The sequence below is a fragment of the Carettochelys insculpta genome, chromosome 17 (assembly GCF_033958435.1).
Source record: "Carettochelys insculpta isolate YL-2023 chromosome 17, ASM3395843v1, whole genome shotgun sequence".
Classification (NCBI taxonomy): domain Eukaryota; kingdom Metazoa; phylum Chordata; order Testudines; family Carettochelyidae; genus Carettochelys; species Carettochelys insculpta.
The window spans coordinates 22,019,059-22,032,833 of NC_134153.1; the positions used below are offsets into that span (position 1 = coordinate 22,019,059).

Sequence of the window (13,775 nt, forward strand, 5' to 3'; positions counted from 1 at the left end):
TCTTTTTAAAGATTATTGCCTTTTGCTAAGGCCCGTAGATCTAGAACATCACAACGATGCCTAGAATTACTGCCTCTTTATTTTATTGCTGGTTAAGGGCTATATGCTGTTGTCGTATCCTTTTTAATCTGAGGCCCACATACACTGGAGACTCTCTGGATCCCTTGTTTTGTTTTCTCATTAAAAAAAAAAATTCTTTCATGTTAATGGTGCCACATATGTTTGTCTGAAAAATCTATTCCCTTTTGTTGGAGCACCAGGGTCAGAAGGCCATGTCTGCAGCCCAGGGATGAAAGACAAAAGACATCAGAGATATGCAATGACGGTGTCTCTGTATTTTGGAAGACAGTGGCCTGGTTTAATAGCAACTTACAGCTGATTCTGAGTGCAATATTTTAACAGTTTTTTCAAAGGAATTAAGGCCAAATATTGCTTCTCAGGTGTGGAGTAATTTGCTGCAAAAGGATCTTATCTAACTACTGGTGAGGTGGACAACTCTCAGCAACAGGATGCAGTGAATAGGTGCCGTGTAGTCCTTAAGCAGACCTAGTCTCCATCTGTTAGTATTTGCCCACTCAACCAACCTCTGATTAGCCTATCTGTCAAGTTTGTCCAATGCGATGCAGACTGCCTACTGGTTTTGCAGCAGCAGCATTTCTGATCCAGCTATCAGGTCTGGGGCAGCTTGCTTTATGCTCTGGTCAATTGCAGTTGCCCCTCGGCAGAAAATTATTCTGGAAGACACGGGAGGAAATTATTTTGTTTTTTTCACATCGGGTGACATTAGATTCACTGACTTACAAGCTTGGGTTCCCTCAAGACTATGTGGTGTTAGTAAATCATTTAACTCCATTTCTGCAGCCACAGGGGAAGCAGCGCAAGTGGATTGATAATACAGTCCCCGGGTTTGATGGAGTGGTTAAACACCTCCAGCTCTGGCATGCCTATGGGCAGAGTTCCCGGCTAACTGTGCATTGCATTGTCTTCTTGCATTTGCTAACTTTTTCTGGGAAAATCTCAGACACTGAGCCCGTCAAGGGAGTAAAAGAACACAGGGCACTTAAGTGTACACACTTCTACAACTACAGAAAATCCCTCCTCTTCCCAGGTACAATCAGGGGCTTTGGTGAGGACACTTTAAGGCAATGGCTGGTTCCTACAAAGGAAAGAATGAAAAAGGGGTGCAAAAATCCAGAGTTCTTCTTGTTTGCCTGCAGTCACCCAGCGAGTGGGAGTAGTGAGGCTAAGCAGGTAATCACAAAGCTTTCTTTTAAGGCTCATGTTTGTTGTGCAACTTTAGGTTCTAAAGTTCTCCTCTTTGATGTTTCCACATGTCCAAGAGTTGCATCCCTGCCAAGGTCCATGGTCTATATCAGCGGCAACACCTGTTCTGAGCAAAGATCAATGGAAGAATCAGTGAGAAGCAATATGTATAAACAGGGTGATCATAGCTCCTTTTCCCAAATATGGGACGGGAAGGCATGGTGGGGGAGGGGGTTCAGCTGGTCGACCAGCCTGAGCCGCAGATGGAGGGGCGGGCAGGGGGCAGCTGTGTAGGGTGGCTGGAGTGCAGCAGGGAGGGGCTGCAAGCAGGTGCTCCCCAGGGGCTGGGAGAAGCCGAGGGACCCCAGGGCAGACATGGGGTCCCACTCACTACCAACCCCCACAACTGCAGCCTCCCCATCCCCCAGCTCACTACCAGCCCTGTAAGACCACAGCCTCCCTGCCCCCCAGGTCACAGCCAGCCCCCAACTGCAGCCTCCCCACCCTGCCAGGTCACTACCAGTTCACCTGCACCAAACCCACCCCAGGCCAGGAGAATCCCGGCCAGGCCAGGCACTGCTGCTCCCGTAGCCCAGGCCCCACAGGGTGTTGGCGGGGGGGGGCAGCTCAAAGCTCCGCTGGCTGGCCTGGAGCAGCACCACCCACCCGAGAGCCCTGGGCCTGAGAGGGGCTGGGCCCACCGGGCTGGTGGGGTTAGACCCCGGGGGCGGGGCTCAGCCCTGTAGCCCCTTCCTCCAGCACCTTGTACGGTGGGCTGGCAGGGCAGGTCCACAGCACAAGGTGGGGCGGCTGGCTGGAGGTGGCCCCAGCCAGGACAGGGCAGGAATCCCTGCTGACTCCCTCTGGTGTGGCCAGAGAGCACATGAGAGCTGCACCTGCACGCCAGCAGGGGGCCAAACACGGGGCAATTAGCCCCTTTGTGGAAATAAACTGGGACATCTTTCTGGAGTCCGAAAGACAGGGCTGTCCCACCAAAAATGGGACGGATGGTCACCCCCCATGTAAATATTCCCGGGTATGTTGCTTGAGAACCCAAGCGCTAGGCTGGCATCTCCCTTTCTGCCTGGATCCTTAATAAGGGAGGATGCTGGGCTCTGGGTCCTTGAGGAGGAAGCACATGCTTCACGCTCTGCAGGTTGTTTGTGGGCAGATCTGGAACAAGCTTTAATTGGCCATGTTTAAAAGACATCTCTTTCCAGTCACCCAAGGGCTCAAGAAAAGTCTTTTACCATATCGGGCCTCTAAGAGCTGCTATTCATCCTACTGGGAAAGGCAGTAAAGGCTATTCATGCATTTCCCCCCCAGGTTTCATTCATACCACTGGAATAACGATTAATAAACTAAGCTAAATGGAGTGTTTAGCTGTTTTATCTCCTGCTTGCCCCCAACAGGAAGGGAGCTTGGCTCTAGCTTTGAACTGGTATGAGCTGAAGAAAGGCCTATGAGCAGACCTGCTGAGGGGAGGGAGGGCAAAGGGGGCAGTTGCCCCGGGTGTGCACACACCAGGCAGTGATAAGGGCTGTGGGGGGTGGGGACAGTAGTGTGGTTGTGCTCCCGGTGATGAGGGGTTACCTGACCCTGGCGCCACCCCTTCTGCCCTCAGTTCCGCGCCTTCCTGGAGTTTGGAGCGCCCCCCCCCGCCACCTTGCCCAGGGGCCTGCGGAGGCTGTTGCCTCACCGCCTGTGAGCATTAGGTTCAGGTTTGAGGCCTGGTCAGGGCTAAGGTTAGGCTGCAGATACAATGGGTTTTTTGCATGTTTTCTGCCCCAGATGGTAGAACGCTCATGGGAATTTAGGATAAATTTATTGCTTGAGGCTGCTGCCTCACAGGGATTGTGCACAAGATTTTTAACGTCACCAAGCCTAAATTAAACCTTGATCCCCACTCGGTATGTCTTCATTACAGGGAAGATCGACCCTGCCGCAGTTGCTCCCATCGACCTCCCTTAGTGGAGAAGGTGCGCGAGCTCGAATTTAGGCACGTCAACTCTAGCTACCTAATTATTGTGGCTGGAATTGCGTACCTTAATTCAAACTTCCCCTGTAGTGAAGACCTGCCCTCCTTGTCCAGACCATCTCTAAATCATAGAACCTAATCTGAACCAGGCTAACATCACCACAGCTGAAAATCTTACTCTGTAGGTCATGCTCCTCTAACTAGAGGGGCAGGGATGGTAAAAGTATATCATGTGACTTACACTCGCTCAAAACAGTTTGGAATTGAATGTTGAAAAACAAAATCCTCCTCCCCACGAGAAAAACAACAGGATACGTTGGAGAACGCTTATCCATTTGCACACTAATTGCAAATACAAAAAGAGGTGACAGTGAATAAACTATTTGCTGTGAATTATTGGCCCGGCAAGCAAAGCTGTCCATTTATAAAAGGACAAATGTGGAATCTTTCTTTCAGAAATTTTCAAAACTGGAATAGGGAATTTTCTCCCAATGAATGCATTTCACTGTTTCATTTCCAAGTATTTACCCATCTTACCTTCTCTGAGGGCTGCCTCATGTCAGAAAATGTACAAACAAGATGGCCAGACCAATATTCAATAAGATGACCATGCAAATCATGATTGTGTTAGGTCCCTAAGGGAAAAAAACAAACAAACAAAGCAGACTATTATCCACCATGATTCAAACGAGGACACAGATACAGTTCCCTGAGCTACTGTCTAATTCAAAAGTCATTTTTAACCAATTTCTTTCAAAAATTGGTGCCTACGTGTAAACACCTAAATAATTGGGCTGGTTTTGAAAAGTCCTGAAAATCCAGCAGCTTCTCCTCTTCATATTCCTTTGATTAAATCTTCTTCCCTATCTGCCCAGACTGAAAAGACTACAACAGCCTCTTTTGTCTTGTGCCAATTACCCGGATAATTCATTTCAAGCTGTTTTTCAAAATTCCACTACTTCTGCCACAAATTGTCCATGTTTGCAATGTTGCTGTTTTTAAGAAGAAAAAGTAATTTTATTTTTGTTCAAGTGTCGTGATTTGGGACTGGAAGAGAAAACAGCCTGTGAAGAAAAGAAAAGCCATTTTCTTGTGATACTGATTTTCTGTTGTTGTTTTATTGTATTATCTGATGTTCTAACATGGACATGGGGCTGGGAGAAAACAATTTTAATTTCCTCATAAGAGGAGAGAGACAGGGAGCGCTGGATTGTTTTATACACCCACATCTGAGGCGTGAAAACTGTTCCAGGAATATTAAGAGATGAAGGAACATTTTTAATATAACATTAGACAATTTTCTGTATGACAATTTCTTTTTCATGCAGAGGCAGGAATGACAGAGAAAGTTATTTTTTGGGGAAAAAAATCTTGTACAAGCAGCTTTGGGATCCAGTAGAGACTTGGATGCTTGTAAATAAATAATTACATTGCCTCACAAAACCCAGAGGTTGTGGACAGCATTCCCTGTAAGCTTGTGTGGCTGCTCAGAAGTTGAAATGCTGCCCAGCTGATTAACATAGCACCCACGGGAGCTGTCCCAGCCATAGGATGAGGTGGAAAGGCTGCCCCAGGCCCTGCACTTTTGGGGGCCACACGGCAGCTGCCCCTACCATCCTGTGGACAGGAGGGGGGATTACCTGGAGCATAGTGTGGGCACTGGGGGCCACCAGAGGCAGCTGTCACCTCTTCCTGGCCTCCCCCACTGCCCTTTACCTGCCCTGCTCTGCTGCTGCTTCACATTGCTGGCCTCCACGCCCAGTCGCCTGGGGAGAAACAGGGCTAGGCAGGCCAGGAGGCCACAGCAAAGCACCATGTGGTGAGTGCCAGGGGGCCGGGGGAGACAACTCACCTGCAGCAGCTGCTGCGGCTGTCTGCTACCTGCCCCATAATATAGGTAGTCCTTGGCCAGGCTGGCCAGCAAGGGGGCCAGGGATCAGGGTGAGGACAGAGCAGGGGAGGGGAGAGGCATGTGATGCTAGGGGAGGTGCCTAGCCCCCACACCTGGAAGACTGGGGAGTGGCTGCTCCAGGCTCTGCCCTCTCCCTCAGGATGGTCCTGGGAGCTACTGCTCGGTTTATTGTTTCTACTGGTGGTGCCTATTTGCACACGCCTTAGTGCACATAAAATTATTCTGCACATGGATGGAAAAGATGAGAAGAAACATTGGTGCTGGATCACTTTTGGTCCCTGTTGTGTCATGCGTGTGAAAGGCAGAGCGAGACTGCAGCAGCAGCTGGTGTTACCACGACCGGGAAAGGGAAGGCCTCTACCCGTAACTGGAGCAGGAGAAATGAGCTGCTGACAAAATTCATCAGACTGAATGCATATTACTGTCGGGCTGGATGGTAACTGGATTCCTTCTGGCGGGGGAGAGTTTTATACAGTAATCCGAGGCTGTAATGATCAATCGTCCTGGCATACTTGTCACCGGGGCGCCTCAGACTGGACCAGAATAACTTCTAAACAGAATTCTGCCTTCAAGCAGTAAAGCGTTTATCAAACCATGAGTACAAACCAAAACCCCAGATTCAGCTGCCTCCAGGCCCTGGGACCCTGATCTGCTGACCAGCCCCGTCCTCTCTAATGCTCAAACTTACACCTGGTATCCAACCACAACCAGGGATATTCAAGGGATATTTTCATCTTCATATTAGGGTAGGGGCCTGTGCCAGTTTAAGAGAGAAATGATAGTCCAGTGGTCAGGGTGGAAGCCTGGGCCATAGGAAACTTGCATTCAACTCCCTACTCTATAGCAGAGACGTTGTGAGGTTCAATACAGTCAGACTGTGAGATGCTCAGGGATTACGACAATGAGGGCCATAAAGGTACCTAAGATGGGTTTGTGACATGGGCATCTGTCCAGCAGGCCACTGTGCTGACTTTCGACTGCTAGGTTAGTTGCTACATTCCCATTTCGTGGTAACTGAGGCTTCTGATTACCACTAGGGAGGGGTAAGCCAGTGAGAATAAAATAGGAACCCACCCCAACATTCACCCAAGCCCTAAGGCAGAAAGTCAAACCCAAATTTCATATGATGGTCAAAAAAATCAATATTTGAAACAAAAATTTCACCTGAGATCAGAAGCAAAACTGTATCTAAATACAATGAGGACCACTGCCTTTGTCATATTCCATCTCTAGCTAACCCCAGCAGACAGAGGGAAAAACCCTTCTTATGAGGAAACCAGCCTAATTGCTAGGCCATAAATATCTAAAGAAGTCTCTGCAACTATAAACATCTACTCTTCAGACCCTTTTGAGGTTCACATATTACTAGTCATTGCCCAGTTGTTCCAGATACAAACCAGTGAGCTGGAGGTGAAAGGCCAATTTCTGATCTCCTACACCATCCTGTCGTTGGCAGGAAAGCCTCCATCAAACATGGATAAAACTACACCAGAGACCTTTCATAGTGTCCTACATTTTAAGGACAGAAGAAACCTCGGAGCATCTAGTCTCACCTAAATGTATATTAAATGTAAATGATCTTCAATTAACCCAGACACTAAAAGATGTTTCACCGGCACCTGAACTCTCAATCCAGCCTTCCCAAGTGCCTGTGCAGACTTTGTGCCCACACTGGCCCATGTGAACTGGGGAGTGGCAAAAGCAAACACACAGTTTCAAAGGCAGCTTTGAAAATCTGGCCCCACATGCAACAAATTCCCATTCTAATCAGGCTACCCTGCAATATCACCTCTTCAGACTCATCCACTTCCAGTGCTGCTGCTTCAGGGAAAGACTCCTTCTTAGCTACCATCATAGGTTCAGGTTTAGCCACAGCCTTTGTCTCAGTCTTTTGCTCAGGCTTGGCCTCGTTTGCAGCTTCTGTTTTCACAGCAGCCTTGTCCTCAGCTGCACAGTGTTGCTTCAGCTCTGGTTTATGTTTTGGCTCTAGCTTGGGCTGCTCTGGTTTAGATTCGGCTTTGGGCACTGGCTTCTCTTCAGGTTCTGTTTCCTGCTGCATGACAGGTGTGCCTCCCCTCCTCTGCAGTTCTACTTCGTGTTCAACAGCCTTCACATCAGTCCTTGGCTCTGGGGAGACTGACTTGGAAGGTGATTTGGGGACAGGGAATGGTTCTTCCTCAACGTCCAAGGGGGGAGTGATTGGGGAAGTCCTCACTGCGTAGCTGTGATAGCCTTTGTATAGTTCAACATCCGGTTCTTGCACAATCCTCTGAAGGGGCTTGATCTCCATGTGGTCTGCTGACGTTCTGGTACCACTGAGCCGACTGGAGCTCTGTGAGGCAGGTCTGCTACTGGCTGCGGCCTTCTCCCCGGATGCCAACTGCGCACTGGACGGCGTGCTGGGCCTGCTTCCTGTGCGGCTCCCATCTTGGCTGCGATCTCCGTTCCAGCTGCCAGGGCTGAGAAAGCCATCCCTCTGTGAGCTCTGCTTTGCCCTCTTTGCCTCTGGAGGTGTTCCAGCGGGACTCGGAGATGGCGTTCGGGCTGGATTTTCCTTGTGGTGGGCAGAGTCTTTCTCATGGAGGGCAGAGTCTTTCTCATGGAGCTGAGGGCTTTCTGGAGGGGTAGGCGGTGGTGGTGCTTTGGTGGGTGGCACTACCTCTTCCAGGTTCCCCATATTCTCAGCATTCTCAATGATCTCCTGGAGCAGCTTCCTCTTCTGGTACTCAGGGCCTGGAGGAGAAGAAAGGAAGAGATGTTCAGCATCCTCTGTGCATAGCTGGTCACCTTCCACCTGTCCCCATGTTCTCAGGAGCTAACAGGTGTGAGCGCCCCTTAGAAACTTGTTATCCTGTGCCTGGAAAAAACTGAGCCTATGTTTTTGTGTCTGCATGTCACTACAGGTGCAATTACTGTCCACCAAATGACCCAGTTTGTAGGTACAAACAGGAGTTAGATCCTAGTTACTAATATGCACCACAGACCCAACTTTGCATTGCCAAAGTAAATACCTGAAATATCTGAAGATCAGGAACAGGGTGTTTTCAGAATCATTGACATTATAGATAGGAAAGATCCTTGAACTGGCCAGGATTGAGACCTTCAGTTAGAAGTGGGACCTGTTTACCATCTGTAGCATCCACGTTGTGACTTTTGTCACTCAGAGTGACCAAAGTGGCTGAGGTAATATCTGCTAGCGGAATAGACAAGCTTCTGAGCTGCACAGAGCTCTTCTTCAGCCCAAGGTAAGGTAACTCGTTGTGCCTCTACTGGCTGGTCCCTAGAGGCCTCCCTGCATGAACTTGCCTGTGCCAGGTCTCTGCTGTTTCTGTCATGTCCTCTATATAAAGCACCAGTTCAAGTAACTAAGTCTTTACCTAAAATATACTAAAGCCCAGTTCTGGGGACTGTCTAGTTCTATGGGAGACCATCTAGGTCAATAGCTTGGACGTGACCCAGCAGGAAGGGTGTGTGCCACCGACACTGTATTTTTTAAGGCCAGCCCTAATTTCATGGGTCCACCCTGCATTCTGCGAGGCCACTCTGATACTGGCAGCAGTGGGTGGTTCAGCTTATTCCTATCTGAGACTGGTACATGGTCTCTGCAGGGTTCCCGTCACAAACCAGAGAATTTGCAGAAAGCAAAGCACGTTCTTCCCACTGGGAGAGTATTACTGTGTTTCATTCAAGTTCCTCCAAAACAAGCCTCCTGTTTGCATTTCCCAACAACCACACAGTCCGGCTTCATTTCTCCTACTGAATGCCTTAAGCGGATGGGAGTTTTGCTGAAGGTGACACCGCAGTCCAGGTTAAAGGATACGCTGAAAAACCCAATAGCAAAGTCTCACCCTCTCTGCAACTACAGCTGCAAAGTGAAGAACAATCCCTGCTAGTCTAGGGAGCAGGAAGAGGGAAATGAAAATTCTCCCATATCCTTTTGTAGCTCCTTCCACGCAGGGAACAAAAATGCTCTTTGTAAACCATCAGGTTTCACAATCACAGCTCAGTGAAAACATGGGGAAGTAGCTGCTATTCTTTCCATTACACAGATGGAGATGCTAAGGCACAGAGCACAAGACAAGGCCCCCAGGTCACACACACAGCCCCGTGAATGGCTGGAAAAGGACCTTTGAGTCCTGACTGTACCAACTATGTACCCACTCGTTTCAGGCTAGCTTGTACGTGCCATAGGTCAATAGCAGGGTGAAAGCTAGTCTGAGGACATGTACACATACCAGAGAATCCCATTCCAGGCTCCTGGTGTAGTGTAGATACATAGCCTTAAGCTCACCTTCCTATTTTGCTCCAGACCCCTTCCCTCCCCCTACTTCTGCAACAAAGGGGAATGTTTCTCACTCTCATTGTCTTGTCTTAGTTCCTTGCCCAAGAAATTTGTTCTGCGTGTGGATTTCCCTTTGCCTGAAGAAAACGACTTTGTAACACCCCCTGTGAAAAGAGCCAGCTTGGAGTTTCCAAACTCCTAAAATCAGAGCCTGTTTTCAGAAGGGCTTCACCACACACTGGCAACAGTCACTTTGCTCTGTCTCTGACAAGGCATCCCTCTGATTTTTTCCACCCATAGGCAGAATAAATTTTATGATGTGCACCAAGGTATATGCGAATGTGTACCACTAACAGAACACAGGCTGCCAGCTGTGGGTGGCTGTAGGTGCTCTGCTAAGCAGCTGGGCAGCACCCGAATCTCTCTTGGGCAGTCACCCAAGCACTCAGCATACAGGGAACAGTGCCTTGGACCTTGCCCTTTGAACAGGCAGCTAAGAGAAAACCAAACCAAGGAGATACAGGCGCAAGTGAAACATCCTTCCTCCCTTGGACTTCCCTGCCCCTGTATGGCAAAAGCCAAACAAGTCAGTCAGGCAGAAGTTCCTGCAGTCACAACAAAGCATGGATGGTGCTGAGCTGTAAGCAGAGCCACAGACCTGTGCAGTGTGCAGATGCCTTTGGCTCTTGCCTTTGAAAACAGCTGGAGTGAAGATCCAGTTCCCAACCACAGAGCCAAGAAAGACCCCACTGCAATTCCACAAGGTGACTCCAGGATTTGGGTTTCACTCTGACCTCATCTGACTTGCTGGTATCAACGCATCTTTTGTTTGCCTACCAGTAAATTTTTGCTTCTTGTTAGATCTGCCTGCATGGCAAGTCCCTGCCCAACACACCTGCTTCCATGATGAAGTACAGTCGTACCATCTGGCCTCTTTAAAACAAACAGCAAACCCCTACGTGCCCTTTCCGTGCTTCTCCCCAGGGGAAAATTGTCAGATTGCTTAAAGCGTGCTCAAATACCGCAGGAGAGGTGCAATGTGGGACTCCGAGGAGAATGGGATAGAGCTATTGGCCTGTGGTGAGATTGCAGGGGTGATGCTTTGGCTCCTGATCTATGGGAGAGTGGTTATTGTTATGATATTGTAGGCGGTGCCTGGAGGCCAGGTCTGAGACCAGGACTGTATGGTGCTAGGTGTTGTACATATCGAAGCACTTGCAGTCTAACAAGACAAGACAAGACAAAGGGTGGGAGAGGAAACAGTGACACAGAAAGGGGGAAGTTTAGTGGCAAAGCCCTAGTGCCTTATGCAGGAGAACATATCGACTTTCCTTCACTCCACATGATCACAACCCCTGTTACACCACTTCACCTAAGAAGCCTTCGGAGAGGTGGTAGAAAAGGTGGAGTCTAGTATGCTTGCCAAAAATCCTGCCTACATTAGAGCAAACAAACAGGATTTAAATTAGAGGTGGGGGCCTCAGTGACAAGTCAGTGGCTGTTCTTCTGAGTTACTCAGTTCGCTCCAGGTTGACGCCTCTTTTGTGGTCAATTTCAGCCAGTATTTCAACAAACAAGTGTGCCGGCAGAGACAGTGAATTTTAAGCGACTTTTCCACATTATTCATGGAAAGTAAACTTCGAATGTGTAGTCATGACTGTTCAGACTGAAAGCTGATCAGGAAAGAGAAATACACGAGGGGTCAGTTCACTGGCAGTCCCAAAAAATCAAGACAAACATTTTTATAAATCTAACTAAAAATGACAAATTTGGAGTTGTCAGTGAAGCAAAATCACACCAGAAGTGCAACATGTGAAAGATCGTGGTGTGAGCACAGGCAGGAATTACTTGGCAAATCATTCCGAATAATGAATTTGTCCAGTGGTTATCCAGCACCAAGGACAATGGGCTCCTAGGTCGCAACAGGAAACGCTAGTTGCTATGGTAAAACAAATATTAACCAATAATTGGCGCAAACCTTAAAGTGCAATCTGGGAAAAGACGGTGGCCACACACATGAAACAGTGTTTGCTCTGAACTACGTGTTTGGCTCCTGCCTTGGAAAACAGCCTCCTGTGTGGTTCTGCTGAACGCGAGAGCGTCTGGGGCGTGCAGAGGTGTGTAGCAGAGAATGTGCTCCAAAGGAAACAGGGCCTTTGAGTCTCGTAGCCGTGGACTTTCTAGCCATTCAGGCTGCTTTTCTCGCCTCCCCCAAGTATTAACTGAAGCTTCAAACCTGGCCTGGAAGTTGGACTTTGATGATTTACTCCCTCTACAGCCAGTAAGCTGCTAACTCTGACCTGCTCAGGGTGACTCCTACCACAGATGGGGGGTAGGGGAGAAGCTTAAGATTTATTTTAGCCACCCTACCCCGCCTGCACACTCCTGTCAATCATAAAGCAACCCATTCAGGGCCATTTATTTCTGGCTGCAACTAGATTATTTGGAGGCCATTTCACCAGTTGTTCAGTCTCCTCAAAATAGCGCCCAGCAGCCTGTCCACCCGCCTTGGGTTCCTCACCTCTCAGCTGGTGCCGTCTTCTCCCTCTGAATAATTCACCCGAGAAAAATCAATCTTACAAACATCCCGTCACACCCAATATCTCGCCCTCTCCAGCTTGTATTCAGCCAGGGCCTTGTCGCCAGCCTCTGAGCATGCGACATTTCGGTGAGGCTGGATTTTTACCCCCTTTTATTACACTGGTGACACTGCCTGGGACACTGTGCAGGACACATACTAAAGGACACTTACTGGTGTGATTTGCACTGCCAATACAGCCACTATTTGGGCACCTAAGTGAACTGCAGGTGCAAATATGAGCACTTTTTACTTGTAGCTACTTCAGCAGCACCACGGAAGAGGGGCAGCTCTCTTGGGATAGGTCTTCTCTGCACATTCACTGAGGCCACCGTCTGGATTTAGCTCCAACGGCCCCTACCATCCACATAGGAAAACCTTTAACCTGGCTATGGAGGTGCTTTATGTCTGGGCTGGTTGGCCCAGCTGAGGGTGTGGGTTAGAACCTGAAGGCTTCACTGAAGCTGGAAACGGCCCACTTTACAGTGAGGATGCAGGCAAAATCACTCAAGTAATGGCAGTCCCCCAACGCCTTCCCACAGTTCCACCCCCCAGAGGACAGACAAGTTCTCACGCAATTGAATATTGACCTGCGACTGACTCTTTGGGCATCTCAACACAAAGAACCACAAGATATAGCCATTGTTCCCTGTAAGTTGAGGGCTTCAGCAGTCACTTTGAAGGGATTCAGGAGCTACCCAGCTGATTATCAGAGTGCTCCCAGTGGGCAGCATGTGTTTCTACTGGTGGGGAACATCTGTGCATGCCTTGGTGCACATAACAAAATTGGTCCTGCCCACGGATGGAAAAAAATAGAGGGAACACTGGATCCGTCCACGGGGTTGCATGGTCAAGGGCAGAACCAGCGAGGGCACAGTAATACTGTACAGCTTTGCTGTGGGGATGTTTGCAGACAGACTAGGGCAGGGGTCTGCAACCATTGGCTTCAGAGCCACATGTGGCTCCTTATGGACTTCTTTGTGGCTCCTGATGCTATAATTGCAAAGTAAAAATAAAACTGAAAAAATCCCTGCTGATTATTTTCAATAAACGGTGAACATTTCTTTGATATGAACTCACATTAGTAGTGTGTATTTTTGAAAATATCAATAAGTTGAAAGCTTTTTCTGAGTATGCTTAAGATGCTAAAAATAATTAAATGCCCCTTTTCATTGATATGAATTCACATTAACAGTGTATTTGTTTGAAACAACGTAATTGTTGGCTCTATATGTTTACTCTATTTGACAGGCGGAAGCAGATGACATCTAGCGTCCTCCAGAGAGAGATGAGGTTTGGGAGGAAAGTCAGAAAGACAGCGATACAAACACACACATGTAAAGTGTGAGGAAATAGAATATGTAAAAAGTTTGTGAACATCCTGTAGTAAACATGGCTCACATTACAAATCATTGTGTGTGCGCTGTTCTTAAAATAGGGGTTACAACATGTATGGTTTGATGTTATTTATTATGGACATTCTTGTATTCACGTGCATCACAGCTCTTGAATTATTGAGATTTTACTGAAGTTGAAAAAAATGGCAATTCTTGCTATTTTGATTGATGACCCCTGGACTAGGTGAACTGGGGGTGCTGAGACTTGCATGCTAACCCCCTGAGCTAACTCGGCAGTGAAGACCTCCCCTAGGGAACTTGGCTGTGTAAGTACAGATCTCTTCTCACAAGAGCTGTGACAATAACAGACTTTTCAGTTCACTGGCCAATCCAAAAAAAACCAAAACCAAAACCAAGGACAAAAA

The 13,775-nt window shown here is 48.2% G+C and overlaps 1 protein-coding gene across 2 annotated transcripts in view; it reads right to left on the reverse strand.

The window, feature by feature from the left end:
• Positions 1-315: 315 nt before the first annotated feature.
• JPH2 (junctophilin 2) overlaps positions 316-13,775 on the reverse strand; it is a 63,745-nt gene continuing 50,285 nt past the window's right edge. Inside the window, exons 4-6 of one of the 2 annotated variants that reach the window (XM_075011949.1) lie at positions 6,943-7,886; positions 3,779-3,876; positions 316-1,385 (exon numbers count right to left, since the gene is read on the reverse strand). In XM_075011949.1, coding sequence (XP_074868050.1) covers positions 3,796-3,876; positions 6,943-7,886 — 1,025 coding nt within the window. In that variant the 3' untranslated portion in view covers positions 316-1,385; positions 3,779-3,795. Of the gene's footprint in view, positions 1,391-3,778; positions 3,877-6,942; positions 7,887-13,775 lie in introns of both variants that reach the window. The other variant, XM_075011948.1, reaches the window with a different exon arrangement.